We start from the raw sequence: 22,687 nt of genomic DNA on the forward strand, positions 1-22,687 counted from the left end.
CAACATGGCAGTAAAGTTCAGGCAATTTGAACAAGAATCATGCTTTCATCAAATTTGCTGCTTGTGTACCCTGACAAACAAGGCAAACTAGACATGACACATGAGTGTCTCAGACTGGGCAATACTCGGTTTCACAGACAAGGCTATAGGACTAGACCTTACTGTACATTTACATTTATGCATTTGGCAGATGCTTTTATGCAAAGCGACTTACATTGCATTATACTATACAATTGTTTCTGAGTATGTGCAATCCCTGGGATTGAACCAATAACCTTGGTGTTGCTAGCGCCATGCTCTAACCACTGAGCTACAGGAAATTAGGATATTTAAGGCACTGTTATAAAAAAATATATTAAAAAAACATTACTGGTTTGCATCTTGAGATAAAACAATGGCACTGACATATTTAAGATGTGTCAGGGTAAGTTATTTTTAGTAACCTAAAACAGGTCAAATATTCATTTTAGTCTAGGACTAGTCTTAAGTCTTGTCTGTGAAACCAGTCTGTAAAACCTTATATATGTCATATATATATGTCATATATGTCAATTAAAGTAAGCTTTCTTGTCATTCTACTATATGTACAGCCAGGGGCGCAACTGCACATTTTCAGAGGGGTATGCGAGATCAGTTTTGGCGCCCCCCCATCCACCACCCCAATATAGAAAACACACAACAAATAAAAAATCCAGAGACAAGTTGTATATTACCTTTGGAGTCATTCTAGTTATACTGTATTTTAAATCACGTGAAGGTGAAGATACACAATTCTGAAAAGATAAATAACACATCTGAAAACTAATAAAACAATAGAATAAAAGGTAGGCTGCATAAAGTTAATGCTCAGACATACACAATAAATTACGGCTGCAACTAACGATTATTTTGATAATTGAATAATTGGACGATTAATAATCTAAACAATTTTTCATTTTAACTTTTGCTTATAATAACTAAATAAAACCCCAAATAAGGGTATTTATTGTATTCTTTTAAAAGTGGGGTTCACTTATAATCTAGAATTTTGACATTTAGCCTAATACCTTTAATAAAAAAGCTTGTCCAGTTTTAAACAATAAAACTTCTTTAAATGTACCAAATATAAGTAGCAATCGAGTTGTAGCCCATCAGAGATGTGCTGGTGAGGAAATGTGCCCAGTGAGTAATAAACTTATTTTGATCTTCAAAGTTAGACATTTAGATTATTCCCTTTCCTTCAACAAAAAGTATTATTAACATTATTCATTATTATCAAAATGAATAAGACGTATGACATGATATACTCGCGTTGTATAAATAAACAACAGGTCTTTGTGTTTTCCCCACTTACTTTAATGCTAAGTTTGTGGTTCATTAATATTTAATGAAAAAACAACAAATAGTAAAATAGTAACCTATGTTAAACATACTTCACGCAATGACACGCAATCTCCCAGTGCTCTGTGTATGGAGAAGACGCATCTGACGTTTAATGAAGAGCCCAACAACTAGTTTATATGCATGATAGTGGGAGACTTAACATCTTTAACAACCTTGTCAGACTCCCAAATGTAAAGCTCATTCACAAACATAGATTTATTTTACAAGTGACAGAGATATGTGGAGGTGAACTGATACGTTATTATAAAACGGTCAGTTCTGGTCCTTGATTCTGATTGGCTGAGCGGAGTTCTAAGCCGTTATAAAATACCTCAATATATAACGGCTGACCGCACCACATAGCCTAAATATCATTTTATTTACTTTATTTTATGAAACCTTGCTAAGCATATGGAAAAACCGTTTTATAAAAGCAATAAGCCCCGCGAAGCAGTGGGTTACAGTGCATTTTATAACAGCTACGGGGTTTTCCACAACGCCCTTAGCTGTTATAAAATGCACTGTAACCCACTGCTTCTTGGGGCTTATTGCTTTAATATATCATATACTATGATATGAACTAGCCTACCTCTCAGGCAACGTTAAATAACAAAGATTTACAGAGATGAAATGATATACCAATAGATATTTATCCACTTGGACATTGTTTTTGTTTTTGATTGCTGTCTTGATTTTACTTGTCAATTTACTTGTTTTTCATTTTCTTGTTCTGTTCTGTGCCTCGTTTTTTTGCTCGATCCATTTGGTCATGTGACTGTCACAGCGTGAGTGGTTGACATAATAACTTGATTTAAATAAAATATATTTGTTGAACTCGTTTAAAATGCTAGACAAAAGTTCAACTAAAACCTTTTATATAATTACTTTTTTCGCTATATTTTCTATTATTTATAACGTTTTATTTAAAAAATCGTTAACTAATATTTTGGCACAATGGCGCCCCCTCCTCATATACTGCATACCCCATTTTTGCGCCACTGTGTACAGCCATACAGAGGGATGGATAACTGGACAGTGTTATCACAGGATAACAGTAGCCAGGTTTCCATTACAGATTTACACGATATTTTCTAAATCTCGAAAAAAAAACATTGCGGAATGACTGCGTTTCCATTAAACGATGTTATGCGATTAGTGTATTTTGTTTCTTCTCGCGATAAGTCATTCTGGCCGTACTTTTTCTTTGTATGTTTTATGGCAGATTGCAAACCAACTTTAGTGCATGGTGCCACCTACTGTGATGAAAGCGTGAAGAGAAATGTCTATATTTCCTTATATATTTTCATATTACCTCACCGTTCCTAATAAATCTCCATACTGCACTCACTCGTTTTCCTGCATTTGGGCGCAGGCAGAGTTACTCATTCAGTATATTACGCATGAAACACTTATACAGTACCTATTGTATGTTATATCTACACATCTAACCCTATAAATAAAACACATACTATTTATATATTAATATTAATATTGTATAGCCCTAATATTTATACATATGAATATTTTTTGCCTTTGTAACAATATTTGATTATCATTTATAATTCATCGTTTGATTTCTCAAAAATTGATTCGCGGTTTGTACTTGGTCATCACATTACACATATTCCAAATAACCAGGGGTGCACTTACATGTTTTCCTATTTAAGTACACAATGTAGTAGACTGCTTTAGACTGCAATAAAATCTTATGATTGAAATGTCTTAATGCAGGGATTTACTTGAATTACCCCCTGAGAGGTACTCTCTCTGAGGAAGTAAATATTTCAATAATTGAATTGCATAGTTGCATGTTTACCTTCAATAAAACAATAATTTACCCTGTATAAAACATCTATGGTTTGTAACCTAAAATAATATTGTACTGTGAGGGCCTGGACATGGAGGCAGGTTTAGAATCCATGTGCAGAAGTTTATTAAACAACAATCCAAAACAGAAGCTAGAGGAATGGTCAAAAACGGACAAAGGTCGGTAATCCAAGTAATCAGTCAAAGAGTAATCCAAACATGACATGGACCAACAATGGCAGAGGCTCAGTAATGCAGATGAGTCTGGCAATACATTGCCATGTGTTCATGAAACAGAATGGCTTTTATGTGAACAAACAGAACGTGAGCAACAATGAACAGTCTTTGGAAGATGACTCTCTTTAACGATTGGATGAATGCGGGTCTGCCCCATTCTTTACAATAACATCTTTTTCATCTACAGCCATATACTGTACGTATAGTACCGACAGAATGACTCATACCACCCTCTGATCTGTGTAAAAATCCCTTTGCCCTTATTTCTCTTAGCTCTATGGCAAGAAATGCTAATTGGATAAACACCCCTGGCTTTAGCACTAGACTGATTCTGATCAATGCAAACTCAATACAGGAACCACAAAGCGCTTGAAACATCAAAATGACCAACTCATATGCCTTACTGGCCAGTGACTCCGCCAGACAGGGCAATAGAATACATTTCTCTGAAGTATGCGATGCAGCGCACATGCTCTACGATAAAGAGGTCTGTAAAAGTGTCAAACGCACCTGAGCATGAGGAGCCCAGTCTCATGAATTGCGTATAAATAACACGCGCGTTGCATTATCGTGAAATACGTACGCCAAAGTTAGATTTTGCGTGCATATGATACGCCAATTTAGCACGAGTGCATATTAACCGGCAATTTGTCTTATTAACCTGTCCCCTAACCCAAACCCTAAACCTAATCTTAGCGTGCGTGCATATTATAACGTCTACCCTAACCCAAACCCTAAACCTAACAGTATTATTTTAATTATTTCAGTGTTTCCTCTTCATGTACGTTTCAAAATGGCTGCTCTCCAGCGAGGTGCACGCAAACATTGGTGTATCATATGCATGCAAAATTGAACTTTGGCGTACGTATTTCACGATAATGCAACAGCGTGTTATTTATACGCAATTCATGAGACCGGGTTGGCATGAGGGTGTATGCTCTGTGCGTGCCTGTGTGTCTGGCTGTAAGTGTAACGGGATATTTGTCAGCAATGTAATTTTGAATATGTGCTGTACCTGATTCTCTTTTAATGTAATAACGATCACTTTACAAATGGAGACACATCACACATCAATAAGATGGACAATAGGATTATACTATGAGCAACCATGAGCCAAAGATAAAGATAACATGTTCAAATGGAGGTAAACAAGCAAAGGTGTATAGGAATGAGGTGAAAATAGTTAGTATATTTGATTAAATTAAGCAAGCATTTTTTTTAGTGCTGTTTAGGAAAAAGAGACATCCCCCTTTTTCTCATTCCTCCAACAACTTAATTGTAGTAAAGCCAAGGATGTTGAGTCAGGCTGGTCAGGATGCTCAAAGGAAGTGCTCCATATTAACACCTCAATATACGTCTGTTAATTGCAGGGTTGTCTTTATCTGCTTTGTTGACTCTCAAAGCGATAATTACTATGGACCAAAATTGAAGTTGAAAATATTTGTTACTGACTACTGAAGAAAAATGTCACCGACATCTTGGATGGCCTGAGGGCGAGTAAATTAACAGCGGATTGTCATTTTGGCTGCTTACAAGCAGTATTCATCCATGTGTTAGTGTCAGGGCCGACCTGTCCAACAGGCAATTCAGGGGATTGCCTAGGGCCCCACGCGGGGCCCTCAAAGTCTAAAATAATTTTGCTATTCGACCAGATGCGTTCAGACGGTAATAAGCGTTACATGCGCAGGGACCTTGGATTAACATAGGAATCACAGAAACGGTAAGTGAAAAACCCACAGGGATTTTATAACAGAATAAATTCTCCACACGACAATCGACAGTAAAATGACAATAAATACACACCTCAGAATAAATAAAGACAGAAAACACTAGAAAATAGGAGCAGAGTGTGCTAATCTGCATAATGTTTATGACGCGATATTGCGGACGTGCGTTAGGTGATGTCAAATACGTCTTATTGCGCATGCTTGGGGTGTTCAGGATTATGGGTAATGTAGTATCTTATAACAACGTCATGTTCACGATACCTCAATAAATGCACGACATCTTAATTGATTAAAGGCGGGCGTACACGGTGCGATTTTTGCTGTCGTACGATCTCGCAGGCGATTGTTTTCGCTCGGGAGGAAATAGTTTATACTCGTATGGTCGAACAGACTCGCTTCTTCTTTATACCACGCGAGCTGCGCAGATACAGTCTTCTTTATACAGTTACAAAGTCAGGCGGGTCTGTGCAAACTGTACATCCTCTTATATAGCGCAAGCTCCACAGTTATAAAGCCAGCCCAGTCTAATCTGTACAGTGCGTGCAAGCTTAAAAGCCCCTTAGCCGCGATTACAGCACCCAGCACAGAGTCCCGTGACGAAAGTGAAACATTTGTTGGAATCACGATGCCGGCTGCCCGCCTAAACATCGTCATGTCTGTCAGCCATAGGCGAAGGACGATGGCATCTTCTATCAGCCCAACCCTAGACGGTAGCTCTCTGTTTTAAAAAAGCAGTCGAGCCAGCTCACCTGTCCTCTTTAATCCGGGCCAGCAGCGGCTCCAGCCACCCCACAGTGCACTCACAGTGGGCATCCAAGAAGGTTATAACCTGCCCTCGTGCAACAGCTGCCCCTCTCAGCCGCGCTCGAATTAAACCAGTTCGCTGTTCCATCCTCAAAATCTGTACCGGAACTTCAAGATGGGCAACATATTCCTCTAATTTCTTTTTCAGGAAATCTGGAAGAATAAAACAAAATGATAAAGCAGTGGTTATCTTTCAATCTAATCAATATCACTAGAACTACAAGTAGCTCAACAAACACCAACAAAATAAGGCAACTGAAAAGTGAAAGACTAAAGCCCTGCTTGATGCTTTATGGGACGGATTCTTAAATAATAAACACTAAAAGGGAAATTAAAGACTGTATAAGGGCAACATAAGAATTATGATGTGCCTTGCACCTCTCTCGCTAGCATCGTCCACCAGAAGTATCTCCAGCAGTAGGTGTCTGGGCGAGCGGTTTATGGCGCTATGTATGGTTCTCAGGAGAGTACCCCATGCTTCGTTATGAAACACAATCACAATGCTGGTGTTCGGGAGGTCGTCAGGGTATGTCTTCGTCTTACATCTGAGAAACACAAGAACATATATAAACTGCATACTGTATATAAACCATATGCACCCAGCAGAAATATGTACTTTTAAAAGCTAGTATCTATAGAACATTGACATATCATTACACCCCCAACTGAGAATTCTGTGAGTGATTCCTTTTCATGCATTGTTTCAAGCTACTTGATTTAACATTTACATTAGGTTCATTCGGTTTGATAACACATTTCTTGGGGGTGAACTATTCCTTTCAGGACATCAAATTTAACATCAAATTCTGTCACTGTGTGAATGCAGATACAGAGGCCGATGGAAAAATAGCCAATAAGCCGGTGTCCATCACTCTGGTTTTATTCGCATTTTGAAGTTTCGCATCAGCAACGAGTGATGGAAATGCCAAGTTTCTAATTAAAAACCCTTAATTTGCAAAAAAGTTTTTACGCTCGCTTGAGGTGGTTTTTCATTTTTGCGAAAAAGGGTTAATGCGAATAATGGGAGATGGAAATGCATTTGCTGAATAAATTCCTCCAAAAAGTCACGTAACTGCACTATGAGATGGCGTAACCTAACCAGAGAACTGATCTCGTTACACAGCATCAGAAATGTTGTTACGGTCATTCTTAAATGCCTGAGCAAAGTCGTCAAAGTATTTCTGTAATTGCCTCTTAGAACTGTCACGGCGGTGTTTCCCAAACAGCAGCCTCCACAAAAGCACCGCATTCATTGTATTTCGTAATTGTCTGCTTATTATGTATGAAAATGATTATATTCAGTGGCTTCTCTTACTTTTCTTACTGATATTTAGTGGCAGCTTATTAGCAATTGACGGTTGACTAGTTGGATGGAAACTGTGCTTATTCTCTAATGTTTTATGCAATATTCCAATTTTGCGCATAAGCTAAATTCGCAACTTTGGATGGAAACCCGGCTAGTGTCACCAAGAAAAGTTAATAAAGCATGACATCGCTTGTGATAGAGTGAGCTTATAAATGAGTGAAGAAGAGAAGGGGTGGACACATGAGCAGTGAGGGGAAGAGGTTTACAGTTCTCTGCTTCTCTTTGTGTGCACAGACAGCCTGACAGGATGGGGACAAAAGTGCACAAACAGGAAGATTACAGCAGACGGCAGCAGCATCTCTCTAAGAATAGCACCCTGCAGGGACTCATAGGAAATTTTTGCTGCTTTAGTTTGTAAATGGCAAATCGGAATAATGCTACTGAAATATTTTATAGCAGATAAATTTACTTCATATTCCTCTGAGATTAAGTTATTTAACCTCATCTAGGTTTTCTTACATGTTTTTAGAAATACGACAAAACAACAAAATAGATTTTGTTAGCAGTGTTTACAAAGGCAATGTTTATTATTGCTTTTGCTCATTCGTATATACTTTAAACAAACTCTACAGTATGCAAGGTATGTTATGCAGTGGTTCTCAAACTGGGGGGGCCCTAAATTGGATTCAGGGGGCCCACAGATTTTGTGGCATTATATGATTATTTATTGATCATAAATTGTATGCAATCAAACATCAGAAAAATTAGACCACCAACCAAAAGTACTGATGTTCCAGCATTGTATAACAGAATGTTTTTGAAGTTGAAAGTTGAAGATTATAAATTTATATACGGGGGGGCCGCAACAAAAAAGCATGAGAACCACTGATGTATTGAACACTGGCTTGTAGCTCACCCTACATTAACTGGTCTTCAAAATACCCTGGTAACCACATAGCAACAGGTTAATAACACTCAGAGCAACAACACTTTAGCAACATTTCAGGAGGTTTTGCCCGGTTGTTTTCTCGTGGCACAAATGTCTCCATTTTTCCTCTAAACATGGTTATGCTTAAGTAGTTTTGTTCTGACAGCTCCTTGTAGTTTATGTAACTGAAATACATCTTTGGTCTATGAAATTTGTTTTGTACACATACTCACCCGTCCAGCCTGACATCCGGCAGACTTCTGTTAAGTGCAATCATGTCACTGGCCATCAGGTTAAACTGATTGATTTTAAAGAGTTCTTTCATCTTGTCATGCTGTTCTTTAGGAATGATCACAGCCTTTCCCATTTCACCAGGAGCCTCATGGGTGCGTGACATCACCGCTGGAACACAGAAGAGACATTGGGTCATTGTGAATATATCGATGGTTTTTATAATATACAAAACTATGAGTTTTTTCTCAGTTACATGGTTGTTATTCTGAACTAAAACATCTTTGTCTTCGCAATCATTAATATGCAATAACTTGCTTAAGCCAGAGACCAGTTTTATTTTCTACTAAATTCTTGACGGATCAAATCCCGCCCTACATTTTCCTCATTGAATATTCTGTTTCACCTGTAAATATGTCACAGTATGAAAGTTAAATGACTTGCCAGAGGCCTTTCATGAATAAAAAATGCTGCAATACTATATTTAAATAAAGATGCTTGAAACTTCACAAAGGCACATCAGACATGTGATTGTGGTGTAGTTATGGCATAGTTTAGAAAAACAAGCAAATTCATAAAGGAGATTTTAAAATCTTTGAAAACCACACAACATACCTCAACAGTGTTGTGGGCCATTGATATACATTATAGAATCTGTCAACACACACAAAATTTGACATTTTTCCTTGAAATTTGACTGTTATCAAACGGAAACTGCTTGGACAAGTTAAATCAGCTTCTTTAGTCAAACATTACTGTAACGTACAAATGTTACTGGTGACAGCCAATTCATACTGTAACAATAAACAACTGAAAAATAAAAGAGGTCATTAAGACCACGTTTTGCTGTGATAACTGTAGACGTTCCTTCTAAAGCACTAGAAAATTAATGAAAAAATATGACCATTTTAAGTCTGATTGACAACGGGAACATATAATTTGAGTTATTATTAAAGCTGTAACTTTTTTTGGTTAAAATAATAACACAATCTGTTACCACAATTTGCAATAGTAATCTTATAATCAGTGTTGGGTAAGTTACTCTCAAAAAGTAATTAATTACTAGTTACTAATTACATATTCAATAGTGTAATTAGATTACTGTACAAATTACTCTCTCCAAAAAGTATTTAATTACTTATTACTAATTACTTTCTATATCCTACATCAACCTTGATTAGTTCAAGGATGATTCAAGGATAGGTATGAAAGGGCTCTTTTAATTCATTTAAATAAATAATATTAAACTACATAAAGTAGTATTATTAACTGACCAAAGCATTACAAATGTGAGAATTATACATTAAAGCACAGATTTTAAAGTTAGACTTTGAATTTTGTCAATTCCACTATTGCACACACATATATTACACAAAGTATTTAGTTTAATTACATCAAAAGTAACTGTAATTAAATTACAGAAAAAATAAGAGTAATCCCTTACTTTACTTTTTCAAGGGAAAAGTAATTAAATTACAGTAACTAATTACTTGGTAACTAGTTACACCCAACACTGCTTATAATAATGATTTAAACGCTGAGCTGTTGGACTTTTTCTGGGAAATATCAGTTGATGTCATTAGACTTCAATCGACAATCGTTATAACCAAACATTTCTTGGACCCCACTGACTTGTCAATGGGGTCCAAGAACTGTTTGGTTATAAGCACTCTTCCAAAGATCTTTCTCTGTGTTCAACCAAACGAAGAAATTTATACCGATTTGTAACAACTAGAGAGTGAGTATTTCATGACAGAATTTTCATTCTTGGGTGAACTATCCCTTTAATTGGTCTTGTTGAACCTGGTAGTATGCTAAAGCAGGTTTAGATTAGATTACTCTTGAGACGAAAGAGCCTATTAAAGACTATAAATGGAGAGTAACTTATCAAGGACAATAAAAGCTAGAATGACATTGATATAAGAGAAGAATGACGTATGAATTGTTACTTCAACCTTCACAGCATTTCAATGTGGAACACCTTGGGAATTGATACATCCTCATACACTGCAGACTTATTTAGCTACCTCGTCCAAAAATAGCATCCACTTGGACACAAGGACAGCCCATAATATCATGCAATTGAAATAAATCTGGAAGCATTGTCCCATTATAAAGACTATTACTCTCCTCCACAACCAAGAAGGTTGGATCCGTAGCATTTTAAGGAGCCACAGGCACACTCCAGACACTAAGAAATCCAAGGGGTTGTAAACATAATTATCTTTTCTCTTAAGATTTCATGTTGGACAATTTTTAACGCAGAATCACATTTTTGGGAAAAGCAATCCCAGAATGCAACAACAAAAAACTTACCAGTAATTTACTGGGTGTGTGAAAATGGCTCATGTTACTGTTGGTTTTAACCAGATGATGGGACTGTCATTGAGCAGGTGCTCTAATGTCAGAATATTTTGCATTATTTTATTGATTAAGGGCATGTGCTATTATGCCTTGCAAATATTTTGTTCACTACAGGACATATCAGCCTGCCCTTTTGAAGCATTGGAAAGTGCGGATTTGTAGCGTCTCTCTTTTAAGACAGCATTACTGCTTGCTCTCACTTCAGCAAAGCGGGTAAGGGAATTGCACGCGCTGTCTGTACATCCTGCGTGCATGCACTTTGCATCGGATGGATCTAAAGTTACGCTAAAAATGAATCCGTCGTTTGTTCCTAAAGTTAGAGAGACATCAGGGTTCTTTTCTTCACCAGAGGAACAGCGGTTACACTGTCTGTTACGAAATCGTTACGAAAGAGACAGAGTAACCTGATTTTCGTTTCTTGGGTTGACAATTTCAAGGGAAAACCTATTTCACGTCAGCGATTCTTCCACTGGGTGGTAAATGCAATTGTAACGTGTTACAAGGACGCAAATGTACACCCTCCTTCCAGCAGTGTGGGAATGGTACAGGATGCTACATCAGCACCTCTCACGTGGCACTGACATGTTTATATTGCCTTAGTGCTGGTGTCTATAAAGTGCCACAAGCATACAGTATATCATATATATACACACATGTATGCTTTATCTTTCACGAGTGCATGTTTTACTTCAGTGTGAGAACCACTTGTGTACCTCGACACTCATGTTGCGGTTCGTACAGCATATCTCATGGATTAAAGTGAAAAAAAATCTTCTGACTAATTTTTTTCAGGCAAAGTCATATTCCTTTAACCGACTCTTTATCTATATAGTCGAAACCAATACGCCCTTTTCACATGACGTCACGCATCTTCCGTTCTGCTGCGAAGCAGTGTATTGTTACTTCCGCTAGCACTCCAGTTCATAAGGTGGCGGTAATGCACCTATAAGCTGGTTTGCCAACCGCCAGTAAAACGCAAGAATAAGAAGTTACTTCCGCTAGCGCCTCAGAATGGAGTTTACCAAGTGGCTTGCACATCTGCCACAAATACGGCTAGATGTTGTGACAAGCAGAGCGGGACGAGAGAGATGCGAGACCGGTGCAACGCGCAGCTGATGCTCAGTATCACTCGCGTCACCGGCCTTGCGCAGTTCCCTCAAGGCCCTCGTCCCGCTCTGCTTGTCACAAACGTCTTGCAGACAAATTTTCGTTAACGACAAGATCAAAGCTAGAGAAAGGATATAAATTCTTCGTTGAACAGTACCTGTCTGATTATGAAGGTAAGTGTTTTGTTTTCTTTTTGTGTTAGCGAAGGTGCTAGGATAAGTACTTGAATACGTGTTCTGTCAGTTTTTTTTCACTGTTGTTAAATTCCAGCGCGACGGCAAAACGGAAGTTCTTCTTCTCGTTGTTTGTTGCAAGACGGATGTTATGATACACTGCTTTGCGAAAAGGCGGATGTTAAGTGACGTCATTGTGAAAAGGGCCTATAGTGTTTTAAAGGGAGATGTTTTGAACCGTTTTGAACCGTTTAAAATACGTTTGAAAACGTATTTTAAAAGCTATTTTTAATCTATGAAAAAACTATACAGTACTTACCTAGTCAAATAATCAACCATCTATAACTTTTAAGTGCATTTTATAATTTATCTTATAAGACCAAACAATATTTTCTGAAACTCTTCAAAATAAAATAAAAGCATGTTGTTTGTATTTGTCTCCAGAGTGCTTTTCATTTTTCCTGCCTTTTGGCTGTGAAACCATTTTCCTGAAGCTTGGCTACACCTGACACCCGTTTCAGTGTTTGACTAGTTACAGTGTTTGACTAGCTTTTCTAAGGCGACCGTTAAGAAGGTATCACTTTAACATTTCCATGGCGACGCAGCACTGCTTATCATGTGACACCCCACAGAGCCACAGCATCTGTGACTGATGCATTGCTTTTACATCATTTTTACTCAAAAAAATTCACAAACTGTTAACTATGTCATGAAATATCTGACATTCCGATTGTCAGATATGTGCATGTTAATGTGTTTTGTTGTTTAAACAACAAAGATCTGAGATCTGTCGGATTTACATCACGTGAATTCATCCACTTCTCTTAAAAAACACAAACGTAAGTGCCTGGTGACCTGGTAGAAGAATTGAGTGATCTTAACAATTGCTTACATTGCAGATACTGTGTCTGATGTGAATAAAACACATCCGTCAAATTACATTTGAGGAGATTGTTATTGCCGCTTCCTTAGACATCAGTGTGTATTATGCAATCTCTAAATGTATTTTGTGCTTGTAGGCACGTGTATATGTCTGAAGCCTAAATTAAACATTATGTGGTTGAAAGCACTGCACAGTTGTGATATGTGACTGAGTCTGTCTCTGGCTCAGTGCCAGCCAAAGCGCTGAATGTTCTAATCACACCGGTGTGATCTTACGCGTCAAAGGGTTAACAACATTATGAAAAGTGAATTTAAGACATTGAGGACAGGCTGGAACCCTGCAATTGATGGAAATCCGTCGTAGACTCGAGATCGAGATAGACTGAGATAACGAACTGATGTTAGAAAGAGAACAATAGGTCACTTGCGTAATCTCACCTTTTTGTGGATTACACGTAAAGTAAATATGCTGAGAATGATGCAGCCGCGGGCGGCAGCGGTTTATATACCAATGGAGGCGGGACTTTTGGGTTGCTGTTGCGATGTGGTGCAATAGGCCCTTTTCACAATGACGTCACTTAACTTCCGCCTTTTCGCAAAGCAGTGTATCATAACATCCGTCTTGCAACAAACAAGAAGAAGAAGAAGAAGAACTTCCGTTTTGCCGTCGCGCTGGAATTTAACAACAGTGAAAAAAAACTGACAGAACACGTATTCAAGTACTTATCCTAGCACCTTCGCTAACACAAAAAGAAAACAAATCACTTACCTTAATAATCAAACAGGTACTGTTCAACGAAGAATTTGTATCCTTTCTCTAGCTTTGATCTTGTCGTTAGCGAAAATTTGTCTGCAAGACGTTGTACATCATCTAGCCGTATTTGTGGCAGATGTGCAAGGGACTTGGTAAACTCCATTCTGAGGCGCTAGCGGAAGTAACTTCTTCTTCTTCTTGAGTTTTACTGGCGGTTGGCAAACCAGCTTATAGGTCCATTACCGCCACCTTATGAACTGGAGTGCTAGCGGAAGTAACGATACACTGCTTCGCGGCAGAATGGAAGATGCGTGACGTCATGTGAAAAGGGCGTATTGGTGCTTCCGCAGTCGGTCACGCATGCGGCATTCCCATAGTGAGATACCCCAATTCTGTTATCAGAGAACCAGGGTTACGCAAGTAACCTATTGGTTTGGGGGCTGTTATTGCCTGATTTCTTGGGAAGCCATGTCAATCTAAAGTTAGGACCACAAGGCCCACAGAAAGTACTATGAAAGACTATTGAATAATTGATGTCCACTAAGCAGCATTTCTTTCATTTTCTTTAAATGTAAAGCTCTGTTGCATCATTAGTTTGAAATGCAGCCTAAGAGAGTGATGTATACTTAATGATGTAGCAATTAAGGCAGGCAAGTAACAATTCTCCACTGCATTACTGCATTGATCCCAGTCCGGTATTTATTAGGCAATAAGGGCTGTTGTTGAAACATCATCTATCCTCTCTTTATGATGGGCCTTTTAGTGATACATGCACTGCAGCCAGAGAACAACTGCCTGAATAGTACAGCTTAAAATAACCCAAAAGGTGATTCGGGTAACACAACAAAACACTATGTGTGCATTGCTTAAGTGCACAGACTTTTCTGCCTGAAACGTAACCTTTTGCGTTTATAGGCCAAATCCTTCAAATAACCACCTCTCACCATCAGGGTTAAGATAATGACAGTCATGACCTCAATGAGAGATGATCTTCAAACTGACCCAAGCAATAGCACAAACATCCTAGCACCTGCTATTACTAATCCCACATACAACACGGACTGTAGTTCAGAGAGATTCACGTTTTCTGTTTGTCCACTTGACTTGCAGCAACAAACAGACCACAGAAACTACATTTAGAACAAGACATTTGATGTACTACAGTAAAGAAAGATTCTGAAAAAACTGATTATGTTTCTTGCCCACATCTAAACCTAAAAGCAGCTTAAGGTCCTAAATCTATTTACAAGACGGAGTGTTCATGTAAGGACAGGAATTTAACGGCATTGGAATTAACGGTACTGGAAGGCACAGGCATCTGGTGAGCAGTCACTGTTTTAAAGGGATTGTTCACCCAAAAATTAAAATTCTGTCATGAAAAGGGTAGACGGCAGGTTTAATTTGATGTGAATGAAAACCCTCGAGACATCTCTGTAGGCTAACGTATCTTACACATCAAAATAAAGAAGCATGAAAAGTGCACACCTAAACCTCAACAGTGTATTGAATGTTTAACTCACCTCTCAGCGCCGGCAGGAGCGATCGATCCTTCTTGTTGTCGCATTTGTTGCACTCACTGAAGTACAGCAGCAGGAAAACGTCTACTAGCACCCAGACCAGAGAGGTGGTCAACACCACCTTACAGTACACGAAGCGTCTCATCAGCCTGCTGGAGTCACGCGTTCACAGGCAGACAGGAGACGGGGCAGGGGTTGATGGGACAGGACATACACCAAGACGTCATCCCACTGGAGAGAGAAAAAAAATGTAGAAATTATTAGTGTATCTTGCATCGCAAAATCAGAGATCACAGCCCTGTTGAAAAAAACAGCATATGCTGATTTGGTATGTTTTGATGCTAGTTTGCTGGTTTGTGCTGGTTTAAGATGGTGATGTGCTGGTTTAGGCTGGTCAAACCAGCATCAAAACATACCTAACCCAGCATATGCAGTTTTTTTTAAACAGGGAGACACTGCAAATTTGTCTTTTGCAAAGATTCATACAACAAACAAAGCAAGCATTTGGATATAAAATGGTGCTATATAGCACTAAAATTAGTTATTGGCTCGTAATCATAGGGGAAGCATTTTAAGTGCTATATAGGACCATATTTTGGTGCTTCAGTTGTTCTTTAGAGGTTCGGCGGTTCTTTGGGATGACTGAGGTGCTATATTGCAAATAAACATACATTTTATAAGTTTTAAAATATGCTATATAATACATAAACACTAATATACTGTATATATACAGTATACAGGGGGACCGCGTGCCACCCAAAAAGTCACTGGCCCCCCATTGGTTTCCCCAACCAGAATGAGATTTTTAAATAATTTCATTTTTATTTTTATATTAGAATAATAGTAGTAATATTTATTAATCATAATACTAGTAAAAACTTTACGTTCCCAGTAGTATTAATGGCAATGTCAAAACTCTTAACCATTAGATTCAGGCATAATACATCTTTTTTAATGTGCCACCCTAAGATTTGTACTGGCCCCTTTGTGCCACCCCCATAAAAAAAATCCTGGGGGCGCCACTGCTGCTCACTCCAAAATCTAAACTCCAAGGGCTCCGCCCTTCGAAGGGAGTAGGGCATAGTAATGATCACTGCCGTTTGAAATTTGCCCCGTGACGGTCCGGTACGAATACATGTACACTCTAAAAATATAGCACTAAAAGTGGTTCTTTGCTCGTAATCGTAGGGGAACCAGTTTTAGTGCTACATAGCACTATAACTAACAGTTCCCCTATGATTACGATCCAAGAACCGTTGGTGCTGCCCCTTTCGTATGTAAATTTGTGAAGCTAAGTAAGTGATTCAGTCAAACTATTCTCATACCTTGGCCAAAAGAATTTATTTCTGAACGCATTACAGAACACATGAAATCGGATCTTTTTATAATCAGAAAAACTACATTGTTGTTGAATAATTCATAAATAGCCCTACAGCTTTTCAGATGTGTTTCTTAAGGTAACAGAGAATTTCCCTAAAATGGACCTAATCGCTACTGATGAACAATAAATGATTTGAAAACATACAGTAAATCATACACAGTCATGCTCACACGTCACATCACAAATACTCTGTCTGGAATCTTAGATCTGGTCATGTTTTTTGTTTCTGACCATCTGCCTGGTTGTCAGGGCTGTGTTTGAGTGCAGTAGCACCAGGTTGAACTTCCCTCAGGAATATCTGGGTTAATAGAGCAGCCATCTGTAGACATGAGCCCTCACTATCTGCTGAACACCACTGACCCCCATATTTCAAGCAGGGAAAAATATGATGGCTATCAAGGTTCAATGCGAGTTTAAACTCACATTCAACTGTCCTTGGACTTTTTGGTGCAGTTGAAGACGTAAACATAAGCCCACTTACCAATTTTAAAGGTTTTTTTGTTAAAGGGATAGTTCACCCCAAAATAAAAAAAAATTCTGTCATCATTCACTCACCTTCCAAATCTGTATAAATTTCTTTGTTCTGATGAACACAGAGAAAGATTTTTGGAAGAATGCTTATAACCAAAAACTTCTTGGACCCCATTGAGTACCATAGTAGAAAAAATACTTTATATTTTTTTTGTTCCGTTGAACACAAAATATATTTTGAAGAATGTAGGAAAGCAAACAGTTCTGGGGCACTTTTGACTACCATTGTCATGTTTCCTATTACAAGCATTCATCCAAATATCTTTCTCTGCGCTCAACCAAACAAAAATATTTATACAGAGAGTGAGTAATTCATGACAGATTTTTCATTTTTGGGTTCACTATTCCTTTATTCTGTCTCTCTGGCAAGTCTTTTGATATTCAGTAGTCTTTCCTGATCATATTTAATAAAGTTATTTGTGGGTTCATATCCTTGAGAGTAATCTGTATCTCTAGTAATGTTAATGCATCACAAACAAGCACATTTTCAGTTTCAGTATTTGGCAGATGGTTTTATCCAGAGCCGTTGAGAGCATTCTTCCAAATATCTTTCTCTGTGTTCATCAGAACAAATAAATTTATACAGATTTAGAACAACTCGAAGGTGAGTCAATGATGACAGTTTTCAATTTTGGGTGAAGTAATCACTTTAAAGTAGAACCACCATTTAGATTTTAATCATTCATTTCACTGTGATTTCAATCTTTGGCATGGCCAAATATTTGTTCTTTTTACAGAATGTTTACATCACGTACTGTATGATGATTGTATGTAGAAAACAGTAAATCACAAAAAATGACTTGGCTTGGTTTTCACAGGACGGGTCACACATAAGTAAATGAGCACAGAAAAATTATTTTTGCACATATGACAAAAAAGTTCTAGTAGTTATCACAATGTTTCATCAAGCTCGATTCGAAAAGGAATAGCGTGTCTCAAGGCTTAGGGAGCTCACTAATCTAATACGGCACTGATTCTTAAGCGTTTTTTTTTTTTTACAAAAAGCACAGTTCCAGTAAAACCACTTCAGGCCGTTTTAGAGGCAGAACATGCGCTTGAATTTCTGAGTCAGCAGCTTTCCCTGTAAAATTAAAGGGTGACAATTGTTTTTCCTTGAGGCTATTGTTTCATGCAGAGATGGTGACTTGGATATCAACACAGATCTGCGCATCCGATTATGTACATATCTTACATATCCTACATATAATGTACATAAGAGTATTACATTTTACAATCAGGTGCAAAGTCACAACAGTCTCTGTAGATATAGATACAAAACACAAAACACAAGTTATGCGATTAGTTTTTAAAACTAGCTAATTACTTTGTCCAATACTGTAGCTTACAACCAACCTCATACTGTTCAATTGCTGTATACAAAACAAAACAAACCACATGCTTGTCTGGGCAGAAATCGGATATATGAATTATTGTTATGTATGTATGCATATCTTTATATACTGTACATTACACTGCGTTACTGTAAATATGCAAATGTAAAGCATATCATGTGTGTGATTATTTTATAATTTATTTATTATATTTATATACATGCCCAATAACCAAATGGCAAAGGCTGGAAGAAACAGCATTATATTGTCTTTTTTGCTTAAAATCTTTGCTTTGATCGATTGATATTTCTTGCTGCTGCTGCTGGATGAATTCAAAATACAGTATAATGGATAGAAGGCAGAGTATCACGTAAAGCAATGCCGCTTATAAAGGCTACTCACTGAATGAAGACTGGATGAATCTTGCGCTCCTGATGACCAGTTCACAACGTGCTGCGTGTTTCCTCTTTATTTATAAACGAAACACGATTTCGTGCACATCGCCTGGTACGAGTACAACTCCAATAATCGACATTATCCAGTAATTCAAAATCAAACATGCCGTATTTAGCCTACTTAAACCAATGAACGGAGCTGTCCTTTACAGCAGTCTCTCTCTTAGGAATGATGTGAGAACGCGTTTTTCCCCGTTGCATCACTGGCCAGATTTCATTCCTTGAGTCAGATGCGAGGATCTTGGAGCCGTATAGGTCGCAGTTATCAAAACGATCACTTGTCTTTCACTCAATAACACACAGTGGCTGCCCTCTGGCTTTATTTCATAGGATGTCAGGATAGTAAGACGTGTCTGTTCATTCAGTTCAATGTGAGGATGCCGTGACTGGATAGGCGGGTTCATCAGAAAACACCAATGCGCAAGTGCATCGCGGACGCCTGTTATAGCCTACATGCTATGTACATTAAAAACGTAATTATTTTTCTAATATTTCACCTTAAAATGAAAACGATCCGTTAAAGATACATTAACGGTATTAAAATGTCGAATTATCCGTATCAATTATTTAAATCATTTATAGAGAAATATAGTGTAGCCAATGTGCTATACTTATATGTTATTTCCATCTCAGAATCAAACGTACTCAACTTTTTAGAAAAATAACGATTGACAAATTATGATTTATTTTTATGGTTAAATTTAGGATTAGGTGTGGGCGGGGCTAGCTGATCAGGTAGCTGTTTCATTGAGGGATCATAATCTGGCAGGGAATCAAAATGATTTCTGTGAATTGTGTATTGTAACTAGTGTAACGATGACAGTTACGTCACAAGTAAAAAAATAAACGTGTTGCTGGACTGAATTTGCAAGTTCATTGCAAGTCTGACCTCAATGTTGATAAAGCGCCGTATGTTGTCCTCAGGGTTGTTAGGGATCATTTAAATGAACGTTGATACAAAATAAAGATGTTATGCGTTACAGCTTGTTGTAAGCAAGTTGACATGGAAAAATTTAAACAATGTATCAAAATAACTTTAGAGCTGTTCCTGAGCGTTTGGTTATACCTTTCATTCTGTGATATTACTGGAGCGGACTGCCTCTGCTGGTGGAGGCCGTAATTACACTATTATCCAGCCTAAAAGCATCGCTCTTAACTGACTGCTATGCAAAGAGTTGCTATTATACTGTATAATAGTTGGTATTTTTAAACAAGTGTTTTTAAAGGTAAAGCATATGTTTTAGTCTACATTTATAGCATTTTAGCCCGCATACATATACCTTATGTTTGAGTCTAAGATCATTTATATTATGACCTAGGTCTTGCTGCCCAAGCTGGACCATGTTTTGTCTACAAACAGGCGCGCATTGTTGAGCAGTTCACTGTTTGAACACTGGATGTCAGTACAACCCTGTGTAGCCTAGTTCGCACCAGTACAGCAGCCCAGAAATGTTTAATATTATCGTTTAACAAAATACTTATGAATCGAAAAGAAAAACAATAGAAAAGACAGTCTTGGACAGTAAACAATACCTACATGATTATTATTATCATAATTTGTTATTATGTTTAACATTTCGTTGTAATATTTTAAATTAATTAATTCAATTAATAAGGTAATTCAGTTCACACCAAATACAGCTATACATGGCCTACTATTTGATGGCAAAGGTTTAACTTTCGTTTTAACTTGTATTATTATTTATACATTTATAATTATTTATTATAATAAATTAAGTATTATATTAAATGATATTTATCTCTATTCTTAACACTTCTAGTGATATTTAAGGTTATTTAGTTCCAAATGGAAATTGAAATGTTAAGTACTATGCATTTGTTCTCTACAATTGTGCATTGATAAAGAATGATCGGCACCCTCTCATTCAATGTGACCCAGTTTCCCCCAAAACACTGCTCAAAACACCCAGATTGAAACTCAAAGAACAACATGCATACAATTTAAAAAAACGAAAAATGTACTTGGAAATGCATATTAATGGTTAAACGACCTGTCCACGTTAAAGGCTGCGTACGATTGTGACGTTACATCTGTGCTGTAGGTGGCGCCAAACGGCACGTTTGTGTAAAGTGGTTGTCTCCTCCCATCGTTTCTCTCAGTGGTTTTACCCGAGCAGGTGTGATGCTGAGCAGAAGCACCAAATGTAGTTACATGCGAATCAGTGCAGGACCGTGCCATGGGACGTCAGTACACCAACGACGAGACGCTGAATGGGTGCCCGTGAGTTAACAAACATTTCCCCACAATTCTGCGTGTGTTCACACTTCCAGGAGGAGAAAATACTTGGCCGACTTAAGTTTCAGAAGGTATTTTTAAAGTCTGTCTTTTGGAAAGTGGACATGAATGCTACATTTAATCAAACGGACGGCGGGATCTTCTCCAACCAGACTGAGGAGATCCTCTTGTGCTGTAACCTCTCATCAGTGGTGACGGATAACGGCTTCGCGGCGAGCGCTCCGGACGAGAGGAGTCTCTTCATCATGAGAATAGTTCAGATCGCAGTGATGTGCGTACTCTCCCTCACTGTAGTATTCGGGATCTTTTTCCTTGGCTGTAACTTGCTCATCAAGTCGGAGGGAATGATCAACTTTTTGGTGACGGAACGGAGACCCTCCAAAGAAGTGGAAGCGGTCATCGTGGGCGCGTACTAAAGAGATGATGGGGTTTCTTCACCGCCACGGGGTGAGCAAACGGGATTTTTGACCACCTGATGCGCACATTTTCGATGAGCTTTTCACAGGACACAGAGTTAACTGTCTTGATCTCTGGAGATAAACTGAACACGGTGTTTCCAGTGTCTTTGCAAGCCTTTCCACTGTTTCATATAATGTAACAGCCTTCATTTATAGAAGGATGAATACAAATAAAATCCCACATGACCATGCAGGCATAAAGTCTTACATTTGCCAAGTTACAAAACTTTCTTTGTGCACGCGCAGGGGACGGAGATGTTGCCCGTATTAGGTGTAAATGTTATCAGTAAAGCAAAATGCGAGCTAGCACTGCGCAGACTATGAATTGTTGTTTAGCAAGTAAGGGATCATGTTTATTACAATAAATTCGATTTGCCAATATGGTCTTGCTCTCACATTTTTAAGTGTCATCTCAACGTTTTCCCATTTATGTGGATTTCATAAATGTGTCTCAAATGTGCTTGTAGTAACATTCCAACTTACTGGTTTAATTTAAATAAAAATACTTCATTTTGACTGAATCAACCTGATTACAAGAAAACAGCATTTTGATTATATTTTAGATAAGTGTAATGTAATGTAATATGCCATTAAATAAGGTTCCGTATATTGCTGATTCTTTTATCCTTTATTTTCTGTTGCAGGTAAATGTGATGCCCCACATAACATGCAGTACTGCTGGGGCGATGGTAGCATTATACTAATTAAATCACTTGTTAACTGTTTTTTTGTCATTATGATTCATAAATAATTCTACTTGCACGCGTGATTTCAACCATTAATCACTGTGATTAACTGTAATCACAGACACTTTACCGTTTGTTAACCCATAATAAGGTTCAGAATTGAATTCAAGTTTTTTTCCTCTAACAGTGAATTCGTCTGTACATTGTGCACACAACTCTAAGATTTGTATTCATACTAGAGAAGTCCAAACAAAGGATTAAAATGAGTTTTTAAATTTATAAGGAAGATGATGACACCAATGCCGTTTGAAGTGTTGACCTGAGGAAGTAATACAGATCGTGAGCTGTGACAAGGAAACTTAATGTATTAGGTATCCTGAACTAACCATG

At 37.9% G+C, this 22,687-nt stretch overlaps 2 protein-coding genes and 1 long non-coding RNA gene across 7 annotated transcripts in view; 2 read left to right on the plus strand and 1 right to left on the minus strand.

Moving 5' to 3' along the window:
- galnt13 (UDP-N-acetyl-alpha-D-galactosamine:polypeptide N-acetylgalactosaminyltransferase 13) overlaps window positions 1-19,287 on the minus strand; it is a 40,580-nt gene extending 21,293 nt beyond the window's left edge. For all 5 annotated transcript variants that reach the window (XR_008963103.1, XM_057335306.1, XM_057335305.1 and 2 more), the window contains exons 1-5: window positions 18,844-19,287; window positions 15,202-15,429; window positions 8,404-8,572; window positions 6,315-6,481; window positions 5,882-6,089 (exon numbers count right to left, since the gene is read on the minus strand). Coding sequence is in view for 4 of the 5 variants with exons in the window: in XM_057335306.1 (XP_057191289.1) it covers window positions 5,882-6,089; window positions 6,315-6,481; window positions 8,404-8,572; window positions 15,202-15,343 (686 nt within the window). In the remaining variant the exon portion in view is untranslated. The remainder of the gene's footprint in view (window positions 1-5,881; window positions 6,090-6,314; window positions 6,482-8,403; window positions 8,573-15,201; window positions 15,430-18,843) is intronic.
- Window positions 1-22,687, plus strand: part of LOC130555251 (uncharacterized) — a 74,168-nt gene that overhangs the window by 30,075 nt on the left and 21,406 nt on the right. The gene's annotated exons all lie outside the window — the stretch shown is intronic.
- rprma (reprimo, TP53 dependent G2 arrest mediator candidate a) lies at window positions 21,004-22,236 on the plus strand. The gene has a single exon (XM_057335308.1). It carries the CDS (start codon window positions 21,129-21,131, stop codon window positions 21,567-21,569), a length of 441 nt encoding a protein of 146 aa, XP_057191291.1. The 5' UTR covers window positions 21,004-21,128; the 3' UTR covers window positions 21,570-22,236.

The sequence above is a fragment of the Triplophysa rosa genome, linkage group LG6 (assembly GCF_024868665.1).
Source record: "Triplophysa rosa linkage group LG6, Trosa_1v2, whole genome shotgun sequence".
Classification (NCBI taxonomy): Eukaryota; Metazoa; Chordata; class Actinopteri; order Cypriniformes; family Nemacheilidae; genus Triplophysa; species Triplophysa rosa.